The sequence below is a fragment of the Polypterus senegalus genome, chromosome 11, assembly GCF_016835505.1.
Source record: "Polypterus senegalus isolate Bchr_013 chromosome 11, ASM1683550v1, whole genome shotgun sequence".
Taxonomy (NCBI): domain Eukaryota; kingdom Metazoa; phylum Chordata; class Cladistia; order Polypteriformes; family Polypteridae; genus Polypterus; species Polypterus senegalus.
This window is the reverse complement of record NC_053164.1, coordinates 141968857-141995617: the sequence shown is the minus strand read 5'-3', so window position 1 is coordinate 141995617 and position 26761 is coordinate 141968857. Positions and strand designations below refer to the sequence as shown.

General features: G+C 41.5%; 2 protein-coding genes across 12 annotated transcripts in view; one reads left to right on the top strand and one right to left on the bottom strand.

Annotated features, from left to right (window-relative positions):
• grip1 (glutamate receptor interacting protein 1) overlaps positions 1-4919 on the top strand; it is a 572286-nt gene extending 567367 nt beyond the window's left edge. For all 11 annotated transcript variants that reach the window (XM_039769728.1, XM_039769724.1, XM_039769727.1 and 8 more), the window contains 2 exons: positions 1800-1946; positions 2710-4919. In XM_039769728.1, coding sequence (XP_039625662.1) covers positions 1800-1946; positions 2710-2955 — 393 coding nt within the window. In that variant the 3' untranslated portion in view covers positions 2956-4919. The remainder of the gene's footprint in view (positions 1-1799; positions 1947-2709) is intronic.
• A 191-nt stretch (positions 4920-5110) lies between these two features.
• helb (helicase (DNA) B) overlaps positions 5111-26761 on the bottom strand; it is an 89163-nt gene continuing 67512 nt past the window's right edge. Inside the window, exons 9-13 of the mRNA XM_039769732.1 lie at positions 13591-13650; positions 9795-9957; positions 6908-7042; positions 5755-6336; positions 5111-5553 (exon numbers count right to left, since the gene is read on the bottom strand). Of these exons, the coding sequence (XP_039625666.1) occupies positions 5425-5553; positions 5755-6336; positions 6908-7042; positions 9795-9957; positions 13591-13650 (1069 nt within the window). The 3' untranslated portion in view covers positions 5111-5424. The remainder of the gene's footprint in view (positions 5554-5754; positions 6337-6907; positions 7043-9794; positions 9958-13590; positions 13651-26761) is intronic.

Below are 26761 nucleotides of genomic sequence, written 5' to 3'. Positions count from 1 at the left end.
TGAAAATTATGGGTGTGCGTTCTAATACTGATATTAAAAACAATTTACAAAATAACATTTCACACATGTAATTACATTGAGAATGCAACCCCTCGCTTTGATTCTGGAAAACTCCATAAACCTTCGCAATGGCAGACTCATTAAATGAAATGCAGAGCCAATGACAAGTGGGTTCAAATGCTCCGTGTGCCCCCTGTGATCGAAAGCCGGCTCCAGGAAAGAGAAATCTTGAAAAATCTCAGCGTCTTAGTTTGGTGGGCCTAGGGTGATATCAATATAGTGATTTGTGTCTTTTAAATATTTTATTCTTTGCTGTAGTTTCCATTTAAATTTCTTTGACATGATTCTTTGTATAACATTTTTTTTAATCATTTAATTGCCATGGACTCTTTTTTTAAGAGGCCTTTACTGTGCACTTATCGTTTTCAGCATCTGTCCCAACAATCACATCTCTTTAATAAACGCCATTCTTACTGCATATTGTAATCTGACCAAAAAAAAAAAAAAAATCTGTGATGTTGGATCCACAGTTTCATTCCAAACAAAGCCTTCTCAACGTTATAATAGGCAACCATGAGCAAAACAAAAATGAAAGCCAAGACAATGGAATGGAAAACACTGAAGAAACACAAGTTAGAGCTCCGAGCAATGGCCTGGTAGTCCAGCATCTGCTCCAAGCTACTGAGCCGCGGTTATCTGAGGCTTGTCAAGGTCAGTCTTTCCTCTGTCAGAGTCTTCTTCGTCTATGTTCCTAGTTTTTCATTAACTCTTGTTTCCCCCCCAGTTTTCCAGTCGACCCCCACTCTCCTCAGTTATGTTTCATAAGCTCAGTGTCGGATTTTCCTGGTTTGCAGTGACCCAGATGATTCCTGCTCATTTGTTTTGCTCTTTTAATTAGCGTTCTATGCCATGCTAAGATGGCGACAGCATCACCTTAACATGGTCACCCGTTTTCGAGGCCTGCTCAAGTGCATAATAGCCTGTCAGCTCAGACTGCTTTCTCTAGTTCACTCCACGTGACTCCCTGTGCTTCTCCTCGCTGCTGCTAGAATTAACACCATTACGGTATTATTAACACTTCTGGCCACCCGGAGCACATCAGCAGTGCCTCTTCCTGGAATTGCTTTACAAAGAAGTTCATGTCTTGTGAGGGAGCTTAAAGGAATTTAATGTGTTACTTACTTACCCGATAATAGTTTGTAGTGATGGCCAAACAAACAATCTCATGTTTTTGTGTAGAAGTGAGAGAAAAAGGCCAATGGTGACCAACACTGGCCACACACTTTGATTGGTTAAGAGTCCAGCAGGGAGGAGACAGATCTTCATTTGAAAAGCGTAGTATTATGGGACTGTGTTTCCTGATTTTTCCAGAAGAGTCTTTTTAACATTATTTTGCTAAAAAAACTGATATAGATTGTGACACGAGTAACGTGAAACTTGTTGTTTGCTGTTGAACAGCACTGGTCACCATTGAGTTTTTTATATCCTAAAATGAGTTTTTTCTTTCCTTTCTGCATGAAAACATGAGATTATTTTTTTCTTGGCCACCACTACACACTACATGGGTTAAGTATCATAAAAAAAAAATCACTATTTCTGATTGGGGCATTCCTTTAAGCTGGCATCAAATAGGATGCTGAGCTTGGCACGAGTTTTAATAACCACACTGTGGCATCTGAAACTGTCACCACAGCATCACACTTTGTGACCGGCTTCCTTTTCTTTGAATCTTTAAAGCCACTGACCATTCTACAGCTGTGCTGGCCCAGTCTGACCCGGCTTTTCTTCTTGATGTTCAGGTCACTCTCTACAAGGATTTGGACGCAGAAGACTTTGGCTTTAGTGTTTCAGACGGCTTGCTAGAGAAAGGGGTGTATGTGAACAACATCCGTCCTGGCGGCCCCGCAGAAGTTGGAGGCCTTAAACCATATGACAGGCTGCTACAGGTAATAAAAAGGGTTTCAGTTAAGCTTAGATCAATAACTGAGGACACTCCGATCCTGTTTGCTGCTGCTGCCTTTATTACTCAGGATCAGTTCTGTTCAGGTATGTCTGACTCCCAAAATCAAAGAAGTGTCTCCAAGTGGATAAGCTCCTTTTGATTTCAGTAAGGAGCAGACTTGTGGATGGGGAAAGCAGCAACAGACCCCCTTAGAAATGCCCATTTTCTTTTGGGTGGCATGGCCTGCCTGCCTTCCAACCAGTCCTGTGGTAGACTAGCATTAACGGCTCATTTTGTGCTTTACAATGCTCAACTCAGCCTGAATGTTGATGCTGCAAGTCTGACAAAGCCAGAGTGTGTAAGATGAAACTGCCCAGTGGGCATTGGGGGATTTAAACACAAAGGTGTACACCTTAAACAACCAATCCCAACATTTGGCTTTTCAGTGCAAAGGCACTTGGTTCAGTGATGTAGTTTATCTTGTTTTGTTATGATGGTCAGCTACTGCACAACTAGCTTTCTTGTTTAACTAAAATGAGCAACAGCATTCTGTATTTCCACTATGAAACGCAGAACTGTGACTTTTCCCAGATACCTCTGGCAAACTGGCCCTGCAGTTCAGAGTTTCGAATCCAATATTGATGAGAACTATTAAGACCCATTTTTCTAGCCTTGGAAGTTCTTCAGATGCACAGGTTGTCTTGTACATCAAGAGCCAGCCATGCTGGGTGCAGTTTATTCACCTTACCTCTTTGTTCCCACTTCAGATAAACCACGTCCGCACCAGGGATTTTGACTGTTGTCTGGTAGTGCCTCTTATTGCCGAATCTGGAAATAAACTTGACTTGGTCATCAGCAGGAACCCTTTGGCTTCTCAGCAAGCAGGAGGAGCAGAAACAAAGGCTTCAGCGACCTTAGGGGAGTGGACTGACAAGAGTGATCCTGTGCAGCCACCCGTCCAGACTGGCCGAACAGCCAGTATAGACAGGAGGGATCCCACCAAAACACTCTAACACAAGAAGCACTGAGCTGCATAGCATTTCACAAGCGTTCCCATGGTGCTAAATGAGATGTTCCTCTGTGGCAAAGAGGAGAGAAGTCGCTCTGTGTGAAGGATCTGGAAGCACACGAAATCTCATCAGTTACCAGAGCATGAACCACACTTAGTACTCCAACATGTTTACCCATGACCTGCCTCTGATGGGTGTCTGTGCAAACCTTTGTGATGATGACAACAAATGACTTCTTGGTATGGGAAAATAAAAGTGCCATCCTTCATGTGAATCCCAGGACATTTGCTTGCTAATAACTAACAAGAATAGGAAAGAGTGGAAGCCATGCCCACCTTGTATACACAGCTGACCAAATGTCCTGTGCTCAGGGACTGCTATGCCCTGATAAAACGCCATAACAAAGATAGTCTGGACAGCATGGGCCTCACATCAGGAAGGCTGGATGTACCCCGCGTGAATCTGTGGCTCCTCCTTGGTGTACCCCTTCTCAGTTACACAGTGTACCCAGCGGGTCGCACTGGCCTGGCACTGATACGCAGTGCTCTGCGGTTTTGTTTTCTGTCTTTGATGTGTTTCTTACCCAATGGCAGGAAGTGAGACAAAAGACTAAAGCTGCAGTTTGAAGTCTACAGGCCTTTGTAACAAAAGCTTACCTTGACCACCCTCAGAGATCCAGCCATCTCTGTTTAGCTCTCTTTTTTTCATTTTTATAATGTGTGTAAACCCTTGCAGAATTTGTTTTCATGTCTTCCTGCTTTCCTAGAGGGGTCCAGTCTAACCACCACGGTGGCTGCACATGCTCAATGCAGACAATCGGCCTCTTCCCCCTTGTTGAATACCAGTTCTTTGTTTCAAAGAATCTAGGGGTCTGTTTTGAGTGTCTTAGTAGTGAAAGTGTGTGCTGTTGGTCAGTGTCCTCAGTTGAGAGGTGTGTCTCATCAATGACTGAGTTTTAGGATCAAAGTGGTATGTCTGACACGAACGAGGTGAAAAATGCACCCCCCGAATTGTATAAACTGTGCAAATCTGCACTGGAAATATTTTAAAGAAAAAAAATATATATATATATATATATGACTTTGAGTTTGTTTTTAAGTAAAAGATCAGAATTAATCTGCAGATGTGGTTATCCTGGCTCCGCCCCCAACACCCCCATTGGCTGTTATTCTTTCAGCGGCATGCGTGTCTCCATTTGTCACTTAGTTTAGCATTGGCAATAGAGCCGTAAACTTCATATGCAAGCCAGTCGCCCGTCTACTGTACTGTGACTGTAGCTGGTCTTTGTTCCATAAACCACTACTGCCTTATTTAAAAGACAATTCCATGAAGCGGAGGGCTCACACTAACTACACTTTGGGTGAAAACCAAGACGTGCTGCTATGCTGCTGGCCTCCACTGGGAAGTGTTCACCTTTTGTTTGGCACCAAGTCCTTTACATTGTGCACAGTTACTATACGACAAGCGATGTGTTTCCTCAGTTTCAGTGTGGCCCAAGTCAATGTTGATTTGTTTGTGACACCTAAGATGAGATCTGTGTGTGTGTGTGTGTGTGTCTCTCTCTCAGTGATTTCTTTAACTGGTGTTCCCCAGTAGTGGACAGTGATCACCAAACTCCTACTGCATCCATCTCCCCACAACACTCGCTGCATTTCTCTTCTCTGGGATTCGGCACAGAAGTGCAAAGACGCTTGGCTCCAACCCCATCTCTTCCAACGGGCAGCTTGGGACGAGAAAAGCCTGCACTTGCACTCCACCACTCAGACTGTGCTCACCTTTTGACAGATTTTCCTACTGAAAACATCTTTTAGAGGAGCAATAAAATAGAAGAAAAAAAATAAAAAGGTCCTGGTAGTTTTACTTTTTCGCTTTTCCAGCCCACTATTTTTTTAATCATGTAATCAATTTTTGTACTCCTGGATTTGAGAGACTCTACACTGCTAACATGCTCTTTGCACCTTAATTTTTATTTTCTATTTTTTAAAATCATGCATATGACGACAAGGATGACCTGTCCCAAGAGCTTTTCCTGACTTCTGCATGTGTTTTCTTTTTCACACCTACTGTATGATCTGCTGGAGTTTAGCACTGCCAACGACATGATTACATACCACTCATTAACTCTGACGTGTTTGAAACTATTTCACAACGAATCCCCTTGGATATTGTATTTTTTATTTTTAATGATGCAGGTATTATAAACTGTAAAGTATTTTTGTACAAATTTAATACTTTGGTAGCATGATATTTATCATTTGTCTGTGTATAACTCTGAATTCCTACAACTGTAAACCTTTGTATGGGGAATACAAAAAATAAAATATACACACAATGGTATAAAGACTTAAAATGGACCTTACTGCATGTGGGGTTGTGGCTGTGCAATTGCCTCAAGTTTGCTTGTACTTTTTAACTGGAAGGCTTTTAGTGCAAATATAAAAACGGGCACCGAGCGGGGGTCTCAGAGGGGGGCTACAGTCCATACTCCTGCTCTTCGCTCGCGGATTCAAACAGTTGCCTGGCCCTTCCCTTTACTGCTGGGCTTTGCAAGGACAGGCTTTGGAGACTGCAGCTTGGCACTGGGGACTCCACTTCCATGACCTGGAAAAACAGTGGATGAAAATGACCGTTAAAATGGGAGCTGATACAACAGAAGACATCGCATGATGCCACTACTAGGTAAACGGGCGAGTGTCTTGGCATGTGCCACTGCTGCTGGCACCAGCACCAAAACTAACCAACAATCTCCATTAGCCTTAACTTCAACCTGGGTACAGATAAAGTGAGTACGACAGCCCTTACCCGGGGTTGCTTTGTGGGGGTCTCACAAGAATCCCACCACTCACTGCTTCTTTTGATACTGGGAGAGCTGCCTTCGGTGACTGTTGGCCTTTGCAGGTGCCCGGCTTCAGGATCGATTGTGTAGCTGCTGGAGTTCATTTCATTTTCATCTGTCCTGGTCGACTCCATTGGGGACCAGGAGTATGTCTCCAGAAACGACATGTCATCCAAAAGCCACATTTTCTCTGCATCCTGCCCTTGGACTGGTGAGCTGGTAGCACCGACATGTTCAGCTGCTAGATCACGAGGAGGCTGCTGGGAAACAGTCCCAGTTGTCAAAGAGGCACCTTGACTTTTTTCTTTATGGTGGGATGCGGTCATCTCATCTGCTGCTGGGGTCCTGTGCCTTATCTTATCACAAAGAATCTCCTGCAGGCTGGTCTGCCGTTTTGTGCTTTTTCTCTGGGCTATGGTGATGAGGTCACTTTCTTTAGCCACCACATACACCCGCTTCCTCCCACGTGTAATGGCCGTGTAGAGATGCTGCCAGTTCTGTCTTCCTGAGGGTCCTGTGACGTAGACCACCGTCTCAGCTTCAGAGCCCTAAAAAGCAGTAGGAGAGATCACTAGGCACTGTTACACAGCTGGATTTCACAAAGGATGTTGGAAGGAGGCTTACAAGTATTCTGGGATGGATGGTGTGTTGTTATAGGAGGGGTCGTGCTAGTTTTGGCTTCACCATTAAACAAAACATTAATAGAAAAGGATTACAACGGCCAGGCAAGCACAGAAGCTAGTGCTAGTTTTAATTTAGGGTCCAGTCCAGAAATCTCCAACGTTAAGCTCAAGTACAGAATGTTTTGCACACATTGATGGTGAGCGTCAAGCAGTTCTGCTCATTTAAGTCAAACTGATCTCTGGGCGTCAATATTAAAATCGGACACTGCAGAGACTCTAATCAAATCATTAAGTAACTTTAGAAGGGACAGGAGTGTGAAATTAGCACATTGATTTTAGAGTGTGAAGAGAAAAAAAAAAATGAGGCTGGTCCATGAAGGTCAGTTATTGATGATTCCAGCACAAAGCAAGGCACACAAGAAAGAATTCAAGCAAAAAAGTGTGAGCTGAAGAGAATACAAGAAAAATGCAGCCCTTCAAAATATCTGGACTCTACCTGAAAGGTGTGAATAGTTCTGGCCCAAGCGTGCATCGGCTTGCACTCCTTCTTGAGCTCCTTGTATCGGACACAAATCTGATGGTCTTCTTTGTCATCCAAGGTTAGGTAGCGTGTTTTGTCTTTCTCTTCATCCTGACAGTAAACAAAGGCAAGGCATGAGTGGCATTTCCTGGCCTTGTATCAGCATGTACCAACATACACGCCTGGGTGACGTCAGCTCAACAGAACACACGTGGATCCACCGCAGGCCAAGGGTGATGGGGTCATCAAGTCTAGCAAATGGTCTGCCAAAAAGGAACGCAGAGCCACATCTTTGAAAAGAGCGAGACTATATGGCAGTGGAGGAATCAAATAATGTTAATCAGTTCTTTTTAAAAAATCCTTCAAAATACATTGTTAGTATACTAGGAAATGATGTATGATTTTTGTAAACTTGCTTAGAAGTTTTAGGGAAAAATGTTCAGTGTTAAAGATGAACGCGCTTTATATGAAAAGTAAAAAAAATGCTACCACAAAAGCAGGTCGTATTAAAACAAAGGAATGCCCACACATCTGCCTGGCACTGTAAATCAGATGCCTCAACATTCAGTATGCCTCAAGTGGCACTGTTGTTTTGTAAATAGTGTCTTTCTCTTCTTGGTTGTTTTATCACATTTTCAGGAATCAATTTGAAACAAAATCAACCGAGAATAGAAGATGCTGCTTTGGTCCACATTTTCATCTACCCCACCCTGACAGCTCTCTAAAGACATTGGCACTACACAACAATGATCACCGATTGATTTTTCACTCCAAGTGTATCCTTGAGTGTAACGCTATTAACTGATCGGTTGCTGCAGATGATGAAGATCAAGTGAAGTCACAGACATTCAGAACGTCTCCTAAAAATGCCAGTTTGTTCAAAGTACAGACACCATTGAAAAATGGGATTTTCACCCCATTAAAGGCCATCCCTCCCATCTAAAAAAACATCTTGTCGGACCCCAGAGTTTAGAAATGTCATTGTTGACACAGTTTGTGCTTGTAAATTGCCCACAGATGTGATCATAGATAGATGTGAGGCGGGTTATTTTTATCTGCCAACTTTATATTAAAATTAACTACAAACATGCAGTGATGCAGATTACTATCCATCTCCAGTGCCCGACGTGAGAGCAGAACTATGTAATGCACACCCTAAATGATCCTGGCTCAATGATTGGTTGGTTGAATTTTTACATGGCAGAGAGGACCGACTCCTCATTAAGGACCCGTGACTGTTAAGTCGTTGTGTTTACTGAGGTGGGATGCAGAGGAGCTACACAGAGACCTGCAACACCAAAGAGTGAGGAGACCTGACCAAACAAACTTGCTAGTGTCTACGAAAATTGCAGGAATCCCCCCAATTCCCCCCCAAGTGCTGCCACCTCATCACTGTGCAGGTGAAGTTTGCACAGCCTCTTTCCTCGGGGAGCCCAAGTCCCCCCTCCACATTCCCAAAGATATCCTGGTCCCTTTGTGTGAATGTGGGGGGAGTGGATTACTGGCGCCCTGTACTTGATAACAGAAGTCTGGGTGTGTTTTATTGAATTTGGTTATTATTTTTCATGTTGTTCTAAGTAACCACCAACAAGCGGCACACAGGTGGATGCGAGTGGCCACTTGGGTTTTGGTATAACTTATCAAGCATGAGCTGTGGTTACCACCAAATAAAAGGCAGATGGGTTAGTGGTGGGGGGACAGGAGGACACACAAATGGGGATGAAAGAACAGAAGAGACGGCATCAGCTGGAATGAAGGGAGCAGATGTGGATGGAGAGATGCCAATTGGCAGACCAGCAGCATGGTGGCACTGGTTTAGATGACAAGGTGCGCTGTGGAATTGCAGCGAGCAGCTGAGGCGGCAGACTCAGACGCAGCAGAGTTTGCAGTGACGTCCTAATGAGGGAAGAAGGGAGCATCTTGTGAAAGGTTGCCTTCATTTTAAAAGTATTTCCTGGACACCGTTTTAAAGGATTATTCATTGAAGCATTGGAAACACTTTCAATGCTTGCCCTGGTCTGTGTTTTTAAAGCTACAAAGAATTGAGAGAGGCAAGACTCTTAGTTCCAAAATCCAACAGTCTATCTCAGCATGTGCCTACTGATGTCCTGATGGAGGTTGGTGCCCAGAGCAGTGGGCATGGGCATGGGCATGGGCGTGGGCATGGGACATCACACTGGCACCCCATTTAAGACCATTTCTGGTGCTGTACCCCATGCCACTCTATCCCCTTGTGACCCCGGATTGGATTCAGTGGCTGTCAGAATGTTGCGTCACTTTTCTCCAGCTAGGTCAATGGCCCCAAGTCTGGCAGTCCTTGGCTTTCGGACTGTCACTTTGCATTTGTGACACACAGCCTTTTACATTAAACAAGCGTGTGGTTGCCTAAAGGGCATCTTGTAACTACAGCCATTAAGTTCGGTATTCATTTGACATGACTGCAATTGCAGTAACACTGTATTAATGAAAGTAATAATGCGCAGGAGATTATGGCAGTGACGCTCAGGCTATCAGAGACTAATATTTACAGGTAGTGTACTGCTGCCTGACGGCCATATCACACATGCCATTCATTAAGCGCTGTTTGGAATTACTTACATTGTACTTGTATGCATGTAGAAATAGGTTGCCAAGTAATTCATGAATAAAAAATGGCACAATCTACACTGGCAGGGTGGGTGTTACTGGGAGTGCCATCTGCCCAAGTGATTTGCTTGGATTGCAGGAGTGACCCCAGCCGGTAAGCCCCACTTTGACCAGTTTAGATGTTTCCAGGGCCCCCACCAGGTGAAAAGCAGTGGCGAGTCGGGTACTAAGGAATCAAAGATTGTAAGAATAAAGTACCACATTTCACAAATCTTACCTGGATTATGAAGAAGATTTCTCCATTACAAACTCTCACACTCTTGGACGCTGACACACATTTCATCCCCAGGTCTCTCTCCAGAGTGCACTCCAGAACGTAGCCATTCCTAGTGCAGCAGACTTTGTCACCTTTCTGAAACAGCTGCTTATTTTTGTGATTTCTGAGAAGGATGAGAATCATGGAGACATCTTAAAGGGCAGCTCAGTTCAGTTCAGTTCAGATTTGTCCCTAACATTACTTATGCTTGTTTGTTAACAGTTTATTTGAAACGTGAGCACATTTCCATTTCGCAAAGCTACAATCAAATAGATCGATTCCTGCACTCCTTTGTTTCCAAAATCGCATCGAGTAAAGAGTTTTACCTGGACTAAATGATACTTTCTCCACACAGTTCTCTCAGGTGAACTCAATATTTCAACCTGTCCTCATCACTCCCTAGTCCCAGCTGGTGTGTCTATTGTTTAATATGAAGACCCTAACTTTATACAGAGGGGGCCTCACCTGAGCTTTAAACAACCTCAGTGTAAGCAGCCGTGACTTGCTCCAGAGCCCGTTATTCTTTTTTAACCTTGTCAGTGCACTAGGCCTCTAAAGACCATCTTTCCTGAGATGGCCATCATGTCCAGTAATTATACTGAACAGTTCTCCTTTCAACATAAAACACTCTAGTTTGTTTGATACTGTTAAACATGGCCTGCCCAAACTCTGTAAGCATCCAGCACATCAGTGGTCTTGCCAGTCGTATTTACACGTACACCACACATCAGTGGACCTCTGATCAGACAGCATCTGAGACACTAAGAACTGATCATCAGGTTAAAAACCTCTAAAAACCTCTGATCTCTAATAAGGTGTAACTTCCAAAAAGACCATCTATTAATATGTCCTGAAAAATGGCAGCAGCCCACCCCTGAAAAGTCCAAATGTTCAATTATGGAATGGTTACCTGATTAGTTAAAGGACAGGCTATGCTGGGCTGTTCTGTCGTCATGTCAGTATGGGGTGAGCCGTGGTCTAGCCCAGCGTTTCCCAACACGTGCAGTGGCACATAAGTGTGCCGTGAGAAATCATCCAATTTCACCTGATTGGCACTCTAAGGCTGCCTGTTTGTTCTGCTGTCACCAGAGGGCAGTACAACTTCTTGTTCCAATTAAGTGGGTTGCCAACCGCCAGTAAGACGGAAGAAGACAAAGAAGAAATACGAAAGTACGTAGTCATGCTGCGAGTGAGACAACACCTCAGGTAATAGCGATGGTTAAATATTTGAAAAGAAAAAGTAGTCAATCTGACTTGGGTCCTGGAGAAAATTCCGATTTCATTCAGATGAAGGCCCTAGCATGAGTAGTGGTCAGAAGCAAGCAAGAAAATACAATGAAAGTTATCTTGCCTTTGGATTCACTTATACTGGGGAACCAACCGTGCCAATTCCGCTATGCCTGGTGTGCGGGGAAAAATTGTCAAACCGTGCCATGGTCCCAAGTAAACTTAGACGCCATCTCCAGACAAAACCCCCATCACTTCAAAACAAGAACAACTGCATGAACAGACTAAGAAACAGGCAGCGTTAATGAGGAAAACCACCAAGACGAGTGAGAAAGCACTTACAGCTAGCTACCAAGTTGCTGAACTCCTCGCTACATCAAAACAGCCACACACCACAGCAGAGACATTAATACTGCCTGCCTGCAAAATGATCTTAAAAGAGATGATCGGCCCTGGCGCTGTTAAACAAATAGCCCAAGTCCCTCTCTGAAATAATACAATTTCCAGACGTATTGAAGACATGTCTCCTGACATTGAAAAGACAGTTTTGGAAAAGCTGCGCATTAGTGGCAAATTTGCATTGCAAAACCGGTGAATCTACGGATATCAGTGGACACGCACACCTTGGTACATGGAGACATCATCAGAGAAACCTTTGTTTTGCAAGGATTGCCAGAAAGAACAACAGGAGAGGACATTTTTCGAGTTGTGTCAGAGTACCTTGAACGAGGACGACTGAAGTGGCAAAACTGCGTAGGTGTTGGCACCGATGGAGCAGCTGCCACACTCGGGCACACCAAAGGATTTGTAAACGGAGTGAAAGAGCAACATCCAGAGGTCATTGCGACGCATTGTTTTCTGCATCGGGAAACACTCGTTGCCAAGACATTGCCGGCAGACCATGCTGCTGTACTGGAAGATGTCGTGCACATGATAAACTTTGTGAAGAAGAGACCTGTAAAAAGTTGCGTTTTTGCATCACTGTGTGAGGAAATGGGAATGCAACATAAAGTGTTATTGCTCCACACGGAGGTCCGGTGGCTGTCCTGTGGCAAAGTTTTAGCCCGTGTGTATGAGCTGACAAATCAGAAGTATGATGACGCGAAGTTGCTCTCAAGTGACGAGTGGTGTGCAAGACTGGCATGTCTGGCAGATACAGTATATTTCAACATCTGAATGACCTGGACACACAAATGCTGATCAACATCTTCGTGTGTGTCTTTCTTCAATTCCTGCAAGAACATCAGCTTAGTGTTCAACTAAACAGGGCCAGGTTTCACACCGAGTAAGTAAATTGAGACTACATTTTCATTAGATTTCAATAAATCTACTTTTTGTGACATTTTTGTTTGGTGGTGTACCTTGTGATTTTTCTAATGTGAAATGTGTACCGTGGCTCAAAAAGGTTGGGAAACACCAGACCTACTCGAGCTCTGACCAAGCACTTACACACCCGGCCAGCAGAAAGGCAACAGTCATACACACCGTCCGGCTTAAAGCCTCTTCCTCAACTCACAATTCTCCTCTTTCTAGAGTTGGGTTTAGAGGGGACATGTTGAGTGCAGCTCACAGTACAGCATGGCTATACTCTGGGAATATGGCAGCGTTTGTGCAAGTTGATGCACTGTTGGATTGCCAAGCTCAAACGTACAACCATCTATGGTAGTTGCCACAATGCTCTTCTGGTTTGCATCTGAAATGCCATTATGGCTTGTCAATGTGACTACACGTTCTGAGCACGCCATTGATCAAAGAGTTACAAAGATGAATACAACACTGCAAATGCTGCACGATGAGCTTCAATATGTTATTATGAACCATCTATGGATATAAAAATCGAGTCAGTTAAACAAACGGTAGACCTTGTAAGAAACATCAGAACAAACCACTCCAGAGTGTGCTACCACAAAGAACCACAAGCAGGCCACCCTTCACAAACCACTTCAGCACGTGGGTGCCTCTCTCTAACACTTGAGCACTGTAGACAAGCGATTGTGGAACCCCCTTTACTTGACGTTTAGCGTCGACTCAGGGCAGTGCAATAGGGGACAGATGATGATGTAGTCTGGCAGCTCTCATCTAATATCCATTCACGAAAAACTGGCCGAGATCTGACCGATACGCTGAGAAATTTCAGTAAATACGTAAACTATGTATTAAAAAAAAAAGACTGAATATAAATAATACATTTTAAATTATATTACCATAAATTTTAACATGGCCTTGATGCATTTTCCTTACTAGGATCGTCAACTGATCCTAAATCAGGTTCAAAATGTTTACTCTTATTTATTTTTATGATGTCGACTTGTTTCTACTGGAGGTCTCTTTGATCAATGACTTGATAAAAGAAAAACTAAAAAAAATGTTAAATGTATAAAAGAAAATGATGTGCATTGTTCCAAAGTGACAACATCAAAGTGAGTGCATAAGGTGGAATCATCTTCACCACAGATGATGAAGAAAATGTAAAAACAAGTTCAAATCCAGTTAACCCAAAATCGAAAAAACATGGAAAGTACGTACTTACTTAGTTAAGTGACCTGAATAATGCTTGCAACAAAGTTCATTTATTAAAGCACAGTCAATCCTGCAAAAAGAAAAAGAAAAACCGTCAATCAAAGAGGAGCTGTACAGTAATTCAGTGCTGGTCTACATTCATGGGAGGCTGGTTTTCCTAAAAATGAAGTCTTTATTTAGTCACCAACTGTGCCTTTTTAATAAGCTTTTCAAAGGAATCCTGTGTGACAGAACAGGGACAAACGTAAAACGTGCAGGGTTATGAAGACCAAGGAGAAGGGCCGAGAAAAACTGCAAAATGTAGTGCACTCACACATTCAGACCGTGCATTTCTGCACACTGTACTGTGTTACAGATGTATACATTTGCCATTTTCTGACATCAATCTACACTCCATATAATAAATAACCCATAATGACAAAATGAAAAGGTTTTTAGAAAGATTTGCAAATCTAATTTGAAATGTATCATTCATATTAAAGAGTTTTAGCAAGGCCCACATCTGCGTATATAGAAGGTCCCGCAAATTAAACTGCATGTCAGGCCAAAAACTAAGCCATGAAGTCCTGATGAACCCCCACGATAAAACTGTGGTGAGGCATACATAAATCATGAAAAGGGTATAAAACCAATTTGTAAAGTTTTGAGTGTTCACAGAAGCACAGTGACCTCAATAATTATGAAATGGAAGAAGTTTTGAACCACCAGGACTCTTCCCAAAGTTGGTAATCTTCGTGAAGCAAGTGACCAAGAACCACACAGCCGAGATGGGCGAATCTGTTGGAAGGACAACCATTCCCAGCAGCACTCCTCAAGCAGGCGTTTATGATAGAGTGGCTAGAAAGAAGCACCCTTGACTAAAATGTACTTTGAGGATTCTGCAAGCATGAGGTAGAGGTGAACCCTTTAGCGATTACACTATACCAATCATTTTGATTAATATAACAGGTCAAGTGCAGAGATATATGATAATTTGGTCATAAAATCTCACCAGAAATTAAAAGTGTGTGTTGAAGAGGGCTCATCATTTATACACATCATAAAATGTTCCAGACCTCAAATGAACTTCTATTGCCACTGTAGAATGGCACCTCTCAAAAGACACAAGGCCCTGTTGGTAGTTCTAAACAATGTAGACATGAAGCTGAACCCTAATCTTTTGCAGATGAATAGAAAGATTGACAACAATAAATGCTTTCAATAAATCAATACAGTCAGAATGTTAATAAAGATCTTGTCTGTACATCTTTTACCAGCTTCCACTGCACAAATACACACGCGTCCATAAACACTTATATGATTCACCTCTGCAGGAAGTAGGATATGATTGGATTGCCAGGATGTGTGCTCAAGCACGTAGCTCCGCAGTTAGTCGTGTACATGGTAAAGCTTTGTGTTTCTAGCGTTAGCTTTCAGATGAAGTCCTTCATTGTATTTAGTATTGCAGCCAAAGTGTAAGGCAAACAAAAATGATAAACCTTTACAATAAAAAACTAATATGACAAAACTATAAAAGAGATTTAGGAGAGTGTGCTTGCAGGAAGAAGAGGAAAACCGTTCATAACAAGAACATTTTCATGCCACTTCATACTTGTGAATGCTGGAACATATTCTATCTAACAGGACTGACCCCAAAACAGGGAACAACCCTGGTCAGCATGCGGGTCTACTGTGGGGCCAACACTCACACTGGTGCATAGCAGGGAAGTCATACTGTATATAGTCGGCACTATAACTACAAAAGACAAGTTGTCCTTGCATTTTAATGGACTATGAAAATGAAGGAGATTTTGGAGCACACAAGTAAATGTGTGCCATTGTCACATATGGAGTTGTCCTCTCCCTCCCCATTTAAAAACTACAGTTGTGGTCAGAAGTTTATATACACTCATCAGGGACAAGAATGTCATGGTGATGGTGGGCTTCCAATGATTTCTTTGAACTGTTTCTTTTCTGGGGTGGAATGATTGTACAAAATACATCATTAATAATCGAAATTATATTTACATTCATAAAAACAACCCAACTAATATTTGGTTGAATGCCCCTTAGCAAGTGGCACCTTGACTAAATGCTTTTGGTAGCCATCAACAAGGTTCTGGCATAATTCTGGCTGGATATTTGACTTTTCTTCTTGGCAGAATTGGTAGAGTTCATTTAAATTTGCTGGTTTCCAGACATGGACCCGGCCCAGTACACAAATTTTCAACATGGTTGAGGTCTGAGCTTTAGGAAGGCCATTCCAAAAGCTTAATGGTAGTCTGCTTTATTCATTCCACAACCAGTTTTGATGTGTTGAAACACCCAATTGCGTCCAAGTTGCAACAATCTAGCTGTTGAGTTGACGTGATGTTGAAGAATTTGGAGGTAGTGCTCCTCCTCTATTATTCCATCCACGTTGTGCAATGTACCAGTGCCACTAGCAGCAAAACAGCCCCAGAGATTAGAGCACGATGCTTCCAACACCATGCTTCACAGTCGGTACAGTGTTCTTGGTTTTGAAAGCCTTACCTTTACTCTGCCAAAAATAGCTCTTGTCATTATGGCCAAACGACTCAATCTTTGTCTTGTTAAACCATAAAAAACTTTCCTCCAGAAGGCTTTCTGCTTGTCCAAGTGGGCAGCTGCAAATTTCAGTCAAGCTTGAAGATATCAAATCTGGAGGAGGGGTTTCTTTCTTGAACAGCACCCTCTCAGTCCATGGCGATATAAAATTTGCTTAACTGCAGACATTGACACTCATGTTTCAACACTTTCCAGTTCATGGCAGGCTTGGGCCTTGATGGTTCCTGAACATCCAAAACAAGCTCTTCTCAGGGGAGGTGACACTTTGGGTCTTATTTTGTATCTTGGCAAAGAGGGGACAACTCCCAATATCTTGTACTTGCATATGTTGTTTAGAAATGGCTCCAAGAGACCTTCCCGACTTGTGTAAATCTGCAATTCTCTTTCTTAGATCTTCACTGAGCTTCTCAGACTTTCCCATTGTTTAGAGTGCTAGTCAGCCCAATGACTACTGTCAAACTCTTTTTATGCTGGTACAGAAAAGCTACCAGCAGTAGTCAACCATGAAAACCAACGAGAAGTTAATAGGCCTTGTTAAGTTAAAAAAACACTGTAGAACCTTCAGTAGCACTTATTTGAAAATTTAACTGAGTGTATGTATATATTTGAGCTTGTATGTATAATTTTGACCCTGTGTGGATTTTAGAAAATTCTAAATAAATTGATACTGTGCACCAAATTCTTGTTTTGTAGAGTCCTTAACACTAGAATTACCAGAGCCTACGAAAAAACTCGTAATTCCGTCCCACCTTAAACTGCTTCTTAAATCCCTTCACACCTCTCCAGCGCCTTTGTCTTCTAAATGTGCTGATAAAGAGAGGAGCAGCCGCTATTCCATCCCCACCAATTTAGAACGTGCACAAACTTCTCTCAGCTCATGCCTTGATTGAGTATCTGGGAGTGAAGTGGAGTTTTAGAGTGAAATAATAGATCGTTGTTTGGAACACACGCATTTCATGTCTGTTCCGTTTCTACAGTAATCTGTGTAAACACATTGCTAAAACAGAAACGTTTTTTTATATTCTAGTAGTAGATGACAAAATGGAGGCATAAACTATATAATGTATGAAGCCTGAAGTCCAAATAGCAAAGAAACATTTTCACAAGAATAACACAATTGCACTTTTATTCAAACATATAACTGCAGAAAGAAAAAGCCGCCTTAACATGCGACATTGACACCAGTTTACTATAACTGACTCCGTGGTTCAATAGATACAGCCCCCGCTTGGGAATCAAGGTGTCACGGGTTCGATCCTGCGCCCCTCCCTTTTGAGAAGTAAACTGTTCTTAGTCTTACTGTTTTAGAATAAAAACATACTTTTGATTTCAGTCTGTAACAGCCGGTGCAATTTATGATCTTTGTAAAGGTTAGCTTTTTTTTTTATTCACTTTTCACTCTCTCAGTCGCGTTCAGAATCAATCCATACAACCCCATCTGACACGGCTGTTTTCACTAAAGGCGCTATAGCTCTGCAGTGTACCACGATGCATACTAACGCCCCCACCCCCCCGGGTTCTGACACACAAACGCTGGCGAAGCTGCCTTCTTAGTATCTCACCGTCACTTGCTTTTCTTTTTATTCAGTTTTATTGAGTGTTCCTGCCAGTCCCGCATGTTGCTGTATGCTTTTCTTTTGCACCCAGGACATGCAGAAGAAAGAATGGTAAAGACCAGTAACCGGGCTATATGCAATCATCAGACACTCCCCATCTGCCCGTGTCGTTCAAACACAGGAACATATATTGGTGTAAAAGTATAACAAAAGTGCACTTTTATTCAAGTGCACTTTTTCCATCACCTTTTCCTGTAAGAAGCAGTGTACACACTTCTCTCTATGCTGTGGTTTCTATTACACACCTGAAAGAAAGACAATATATGTGAAAATATAATCGCACTAATGCAATATTATTTGAAAGCGAACAGCGTCAGATCGGTGTGAATTTATGCAGGAACTGGAAATTCTCTGATGCGGGACCTTCCCCAAGGGAAGAAAGTACAGTGTCAGGTGCTCATTCAGTGTAATAGAAACCATAGCACAGAGAGGTGTGTACACGGCAACAAGTACACGTGTCGTAAATGTAGGAAGGACGGTCCTTGGGTGTGTGGGAACTGTTAATATTTGAATGTGATGATTTTATATAGCACGGAATGAAAATCTTCACTTCTTAGCATTGCACCATGCAAGATGTCGTATCAATCGCCTACTGTATCTTGCTTTCTTTTTTCTTCGGTTATACAGGTAGTTTTGAATAAAAGTGCACTTGTTTTGTTTGCGAAATGAAGTGTCTGCGTGCACTTTTCGTGGCATTACGTGTATTTTTGAGCATGCCCGTTTGAGCAGTATAAAAAGTATTGAAAAGTATAACAAAACAACGGGCAGATGGGGAGTGTCTGATGATTGCATATAGCGCCGAAGTTGGTCTTTACCATTCTTTCTTCTGCATGTCATGGGGTGCAAAGGAAAAAGCATACAGCAACATGCGGGGACTGGCGTTAGTATGCATCGTGGTACACTGCATAGCTATAGCGCGTCTTTAGTGAAAACAGCCGTGTCAGATGGGGTTGTATGGATTGATTCTGAACGCGTCTGAGAGAGTGAAAAGTGAATAAAAAAAAAAAAAAAAGCTAACCTTTACAAAGATCATAAATTGCACCGGCTGTTACAGACTGAAATCAAAAGTATGTTTTACTCTAAAACAGTAAGACTAAGAACAGTTTACTTCTCAAAAGGGAGGGCAGGATCGAACCCGTGACCCTTGATTCCAAGCGGGGCTGTATCTATTGAACCACGGAGTCAGTTATAGTAAACTGGTGTCAATGTCGCATGTTAAGGCGGCTTTTTCTTTCTGCAGTTATATGTTTGAATAAAAGTGCAATTGTGTTATTCTTGTGAAAATGTTTCTTTGCTATTTGGACTTCAGGCTTCATACATTATATAGTTTATGCCTCCATTTTGTCATCTACTACTAGAATATAAAAAGTTTCTGTTTTAACAATGTGTTGACACAGATTACTGTAGAAACGGAACAGACATGAAATGCGTGTGTTCCAAACAACGATCTATTATTTCACTCTAAAACTCCACTTCACTCCCAGATACTCAATCAAGGCATGAGCTGAGAGAAGTTCGTGCACGTTCTAAATTGGTGGGGGGATGGAATAGCCGGCTGCTCCGAGCTTCTCTTTATCAGCACATTTAGAAGACAAAGGGCGCTGGCGGAGAGGTGTGAAGGGATTTAAGAAGCAGTTTAAGGTGGGACGGAATTACGAGTTTTTTCGTAGGCTCTGGTAATTCTAGTGTTAACAATGTATATTGTACAGTCATGCCACTCCAGAAAAGGAACAATTTAAAAGAACTCATTGAAAGCCCACCATTACCATGACATTCATGTGCATGCTGAGCGAATGAAAACTTCTGACCACAACTGCATGTCCTGTTTAGTGCTATGTCTAATACTATGGCCCAGATTCTTGGGATGTGGGGACGCTTAGTATGTACCAGCAACTGAGAAGGAATGCTCTGAGGGCAGATAAAGAGGCGTTTTGTTATTAGAATCTGTGAGAAAGTAACACACCATCTGTGGTCCAGCGATCCACGTCCTGCTTACTGAGGAATCAAAGCATTACGCACATCTGGATCTGTTCCTAGGAGAAGTCGCAGTCAGGGCTGTTGATGGAACGGTCCTTATGGATGACAGTGCAGTTGTGACCCGCTGGGCTGGCTACTTTGAGCAGCTGTTCACACTTATTCCTCCGGCTAGGACGTTGGATATCTCTGGGTTCACTGTTCTTGAGGCTGATCTTCCAATTAGCTGTGAACCACCCAATCTCACTGAGATTGCACAGGTGATGAACCAGCGGAGGGGGAGGAAGGCTGCAGGGCTCTGTGGTATCCGGTGCGAACTTCTCCAGGCCGGTGGTAAGGCTGTCCTCCTGGCATTGCAAGCAACCTTTGCTTCCATTTGGGAGACTGGCATCATCCCAACTGACTGGAAAACAGGACTTGTCGTTCCTGTCTGAAAAGGGAAGGGTGATCACCTGGATTGCAGCAACTACTGGGGGATAACACTGCTCTCGGTGCTGGGGAAGGTCCTTGCTAGGCTCATCCTCAATAGGATCTGTGATCACTTGCTCACCTATCAGCGAATGTAACAGTCTGGTTTTACGCCAAAGAAGTCTACCATCGACCTCATCCTGGCACTAAGGGTTCTCATGAAGCGCAAACGTAAATATCGGCCGAGTTTCTTTGCAGCCTTTCTCGATTTTCGTAAAGCATTCGACTCGGTTGATCAAGCTGCCCTGTGGGACATCCCGAGGGTTCACGGGATCCCCTCAAGGTTGTTGGATATCATAGCCAGCCTGTACACTGGTACTGTGAGTGCTGTGCAGATTGGAGGCAGGACCTCTGCGTTTTTCCCAGTTGATTCTGGGGTTTGTCAGGGGTGTGTTCTTGCTCCTACTCTGTTCAATACTTGTATGGATTGAGTGTTGGGCAAGGTCGTGGTGTCCAGCGGCTGTGGGGCATCTGTTGGTGAAGAAAGATTCACAGATCTTGACTTTGCTGACGATGCTGTGATCTTCGCGGAGTCAATGAAGGCTCTGATCGGGGCACTCGAGAGACTGAGTGAGGAGTCCGAGTGTCTGGGCTTGCGAGTGTCCTGGATAAAAACCAAGATCCAGGCCTTTAATGACCTCTTGGGCACAGCAATCAGCAGTATGTCTGTTTGTGGAGAGTGTTGACCTTGTTGAGAGGTTTACTTACCTTGGCAGTAACATTCATGTCTCTGGTGACTCTTCCTATGAAGTTAGTAGACAGATTGGAAGAGCATGGGGGGGTCATGAGGTCACTGGAAAGGGGTGTGTGGCGCTCCCAATATCTATGCAAAGGGACGAAGGTCCAAGTCTTTAGAGTCCTGGTGCTTCCTGTCTTGCTATATAGTTGTGAGACTGGACTCCTTTGGTACGGTCTCTCTCTGGAAAATCCTTGGGTACCATTGGTTTGACTTTGTGTCGAATGAGCGGTTGCTCATGGAGTCCCGAACGAGGCACATTACCTGCATTTTGAGGGAGTGTCAGTTACGGCACTACGGCCACGTGGCGTGTTTCCCCGAGGGTGATCCGGCTCGTAAGATCCTCATTGTTTGGGACCCAAGTGGCTGGACTAGGCCAAGGGGTCACCCATGTAACTCCTGGCTGCAGCAGACAGAGGGTAGGACTTGACCGTGTGTCTGCCTAGGGGGTTGCAAACCGGGATCCCGAGTTGTTTCGTTGTGAAGTGGGTGCAGCAAAGCACTGTACCAGTGCATGCTCCCCAACTTGACTCGACTTATTGGAATTGAGATAAACCTGCTTCACTGATGATACCATACACTCAAATTCAGGATTTTTCCTGATCCTTTAATTAGAAAGAAAGATTCTGTAATTTTTCTAACAGCTGGATCTAAAGGCTTTCAGCTGGAACTCTAAAATGTCACACCTGTAGGCAAGCTAAGTTGATTCTTAGTCTGGCCACTCACATTTAAGTCATTATAACTATTTAAATCTCTCCCTTCCTCTCAAATGGCAGCTTTATCTCACTCCCTTTGCCTTGGCTTTGTTCACTCCTTCCTCCATGTATGTTGACTGCTTTTTCCTTTTCAGTTGCTCAACTTATAAAAGCTATACAGCTGAAACATTGCATCTTTAACCTTCTTTCCCATTCAGCTTAGAAACAACCTTTAACCTTATTTCACCTGTAGGCAATGCCTTCTTTCGGCCTCAAACATAATGTGCATCACCAGCATGCTTTTGTCTTTGTTACATTGGTTGTAGGTTGTTGGGAACTAACAATTACTACTCGCCTAAAGTTGTAGGTGTGTATTGATGTTTTACTTATATGACGTTCACCAAATTAAATTTCATGCAACTAAAGGCAATAATCAATTTTCTCTACTTATCACTCTCTGGTATTCCTGCTGCAGACACATTTACAAAACAAAAGACGCCGATGGGAGAGGTGTGAAGGGATTTAAGGTGGGCCAGGATTCCGAGTTTTTTCGTAGGCTTCAGGGATTCTGGTGTTTAAGCCAGTGGCTGAGCACCATCCTTCTCCGATTCGAATACCCATTTAATAAAAGGAGCCGCTGATAATGAACTTTCCGAGAAAATGACACAATCAAAAAGTCCCGCCACATCCCTCTCATCCATTTTTAATCAGTACAGTGCATACAAACCACAAAACTACAAATCCTGAAAGCCCCTCCGCATCAGTTTAAACCTGTTTGTAAATAGGGGTTGGTGTCTTTAAACAGGAATCAGCGCAACCAGTGTTATTATGCACATTTAACATCACTCAACAGGACATACACACAAATAAAACCTCCTATCTGGCCCCGCTACACTGCTTACCAGACATTGATGACTATGTGTCTGAGACAGTACTTGGTCAGGACGTGTGCATCTCCTGTACTTTCAGTGTCAAGAGCTGCTATACATTTATTCATATATAGATATATATAGTTATATATATAGATATATATATAGATATATATATAGTTATAGATAGATATATATATATAGATAGTTATATATATATATATATAGTTATATATATAGATAGATATATATATATAGATATATATATAGTTATATAGATATATATATATATATATATAGTTATATAGATATATATATATATATATATATAGTTATATAGATATATATATATATATATATATATATATATATATATATATATATATATATATAGATATATAGATATATATATATATATATATATATATATATATATATATAGTTATATATGTTATATATAGATATATATATATAGATAGTTATATATATAGATATATATATATATATAGATATATAGTTATATATATATATATATAGTTATATATATATATATATATATATATATATATATATATATATATATATATATATATATATATATATATATATATATATATATATATAGTTATATATATATAGTTATATATATATATATATATATATATATATATATATATATATATATATATATATATATATATATATATATATATATAGTTATATATAGTTATATATATATATATATATATATATAGTTATATATATATATATAGTTTATTCCAAGGCTGGACATTGTCTCACTGTTTCTAGTAATTAAAGCAGAAGAGTGTCAACATGTTGCAAGTAGATTAGCACATACAGTATATGAATTTTCCTGTACTAGTCTATACATATAACAATAATGACCCTATAATCTAACACTAATTATTAAAATATTCAATATCAGTACGTCAGAGGTCCTGCTTGTACTGTACTGGGGACCTGAGATAACAACAAGATATGGTGTTAATAATGAGTGAAAATTGTGGTAAATGGTTAGAATGTAAAGGAAACAAATACAGTTTAGTAAAACCTGCTTTTAGTAGAATAAAACCATCGACCGTAATGCAAGCAATTTGAGGAAAGCACAGGAAAAATGCAGACATGGGTATGGAGGTGGTCACAGCATACAGCACCCTGCCTAGTGATGCAAAATGAAAGGATAGCAAAAGAGAGTCAGAGAATGACAAACAGATTAAACTGAGAAATCATAAAAAGTAGATGGCCTGAGGAAAAGATTAAGTGCTCTCAGAGCAAAACAGAAACCACAAAGAGGAGTTCCACAAATAATCTTCACAGATAAGAATGTCAGTAGGGAAATGATTAAAGAGAAAGCCTGTATTTTTGACATATTCAGTGGTGTGCAAAAGTAATCAGTTCCCTTGAAAGTCATCATAACTTTTTGCATGACAGATCTGTAGACATATTTATCCATTCAATATTTTAATGTGAACTCTTATGATGTAACAATACATTTCCACAGTCAAAATAAACCATTTTCTGTAGATATTTAAAAAAGAAAAAGTGTTGGGTGAGGGCTTAGGATCAAACTACTCAAGTGATGGGCCTTGTGTGCCAATTCTAAATCCTCCAAGGTTGAGACACAGAGTGGGTTTTGCACTTTTAATTGTATTCTGTTCTGTACTGAAAAGTCACATTCACACTGGCCTCTGAAATAGGCACAACAAGCATGATCCCAACAATATGTAGAATATCGTGGAAATCTATGTGCCATAGTAAAACTGTTATAAGACATGTCTGAGAATAATCAGACTTTTTAGCAATCTCCATTGTGTTTGTACAGCCTTAACATCACATGCATTCTTCAATACAATGCTGTGATACAATTTAATCAAACTGTCAGTCTCATTTTCTCCAAAAGTGGTTAAATCATCTGGTCATGAATCATGATAGAAGATTGAGAAGCAACAAATGATCTCAGACCCATGCAAGCTTTCTTGCTGTGTATTACCCCTCATATTTTCAAACCGGCTTTCCAGTTCCTTCACTGTTACACTGTTTTCTCAACATGACTGGTGAGACTTGTGCCTTTGCGTTAGGATATTGTGAAAGGTAATGCCTGTATTGGTGCTACTCACCAGCTTTCTCCACCTTTTAGTTTTCAGTCTGTCTGAGATCTGTTTGTTATCCTGAGGCAGCACATTTTTGTGTTAAGCAAGGGATTCTAGCACAGTGTGCTGCAGAAACTCCTGCAACTTTCCATTCCTTAATGGACTTCTGATATCCCCTTGATTGTGAGAACACGCCCTTCAATAACTGCTACAGCTTGAGACAAAAATCAAAGAAGGTAGGGGGTATGCATTTCTGCAGCTCTGCCCCAGCCATAGAAATGAATGCCCGTCAGTGGATGAGATACAACGTCACAGTTGACATGAAAGTGATAAAGAAGACTTTCTACATCCTTTTCAGATACACTGTGAAGTATTTTAGCTGTCCAGTATTAATTTTTTAAGCAGCAGCCGGGGCACAGATTTCTATTGCTGTGCTCCAGCTGGGGCAATAAGTGTCTCTTCCAGTGGATAGGACAAAAGGATACAGTGGAGAAAAAAAAAAAAAGTGACAAAAGACTTCCTAGATTCTTTAAAATAGGTTTAGTTCAATTTGAGCTGTTCAGTGTTCATTTTGTAAACAGAAGAGAATTTCAATGACAAAGGCTCAGTTGTGGAAATGAGTGCCTCCTCCAGTGGACGGGATGGAGAGGCATGTTAGATATGAAATTGATTTAGAAGACTTTCTACAATTTTATAAAATACTGTATATTTTGAACAATTTCAATTATACAGTGTTGATTTTGCAATCAGCTTACAGGGGCACACATTTCTATGGCAAAGACTAAGGGATGGAGAATCATGCATTGGAAAGCTGCCTGACAGACTTATTAAAGACACTGTGCAGCACATTTTAGCCCGTTTTAACCTGCCATGATCAACTGTGTATTTAATACACAGGAAAAACATGTTTTATAGGATGATACCTGTGAAAATTAAATCCTCCCCCAATTTAAAGAGGTGTTGATTCCCACAGATTTAGTCACTCATATGACAGAGGTGACATTTCAGTTCCACAACAAAGCCTTTCCCATTGGAAATGTTATTTTTTTTTTCCCCCTAGGAAAAAAAAATACCCGAGTAAATAAGATCAAGGCACCATGGGGGTCCGTGAAAGTGGATTAATACATTTATTCTAACAATTTATAATTAAAATGCCTTTGTACAGAGTTCTTACGTATCAAGTAATTAATTAATACAATTATTACTATTATTTTACTTTCCATGTTTCTTTGTTAATGAAAAACGTGTTGGCAACAGAACTCATAGTGCAACTCCAAAACAACTGAAGTAAGAACTAACAAAGTGGCATTTATTGATACCATTTTAACAAAGTTTAGAGTCCGCTGTCAATCACAGAGCACCCCAGTAAAACGACAACATGTAATATACCAGCAACCTTAAAAAGCAGATTTCGTGATGTTGCTGTGCACAAGGAGACGACGGGCAGGTAGCTGCACATACGTGTGTACTGGTGAACAGGCCGGCACTCTGCATGAAGCATAAGTGAAATCAAAAGATAAAACGGTATGCAAAGATGTGTGAACACGAGGAGATCCATGACCATCTTGCCTTCGTGTGCCTGCACTAAATCAGAAGGGACACTGAAGTCCATGGGGCACAAATCTTCATAACAGGAGACCTACATGATGGGCAGGTGCTCTTCCTTGCATTTTGATGACCTGCTGCAATATATTGAGCATTTTGTTCATCATTCTGGAACAAGGCTAACAAGCCTCATCTTGGAATTCACCACTTGGAATACATGGCCACTGCGTCAGCTGCACAATGTACTTGGAAATATTTTTGTGCACATCTCCAAATCTGATGTCAATTTCACCACGCATCAAGTGGAAATCAGCACTCGGATATCTAAGGGGTAACCTGTATCAACACACATGTTAATTGCACATTTACTCAACCAAAAAATAAATACCTTGCAATGGGACAGAATACATTTGCACACCACTGCATGAGCACGAGAGGCTTAACATCCTAAATATTATCCATTTCTTTTGACTACTTCTCAAACTGCAAACCATCCATGACAGGCTCCAAGATCTCACATAGGCAAGAGCAGTTTTTAGCCACATAACATTTAGACTTCCAACAAAACTGATTATACAAGATCAATGGATGATTGTCATGGA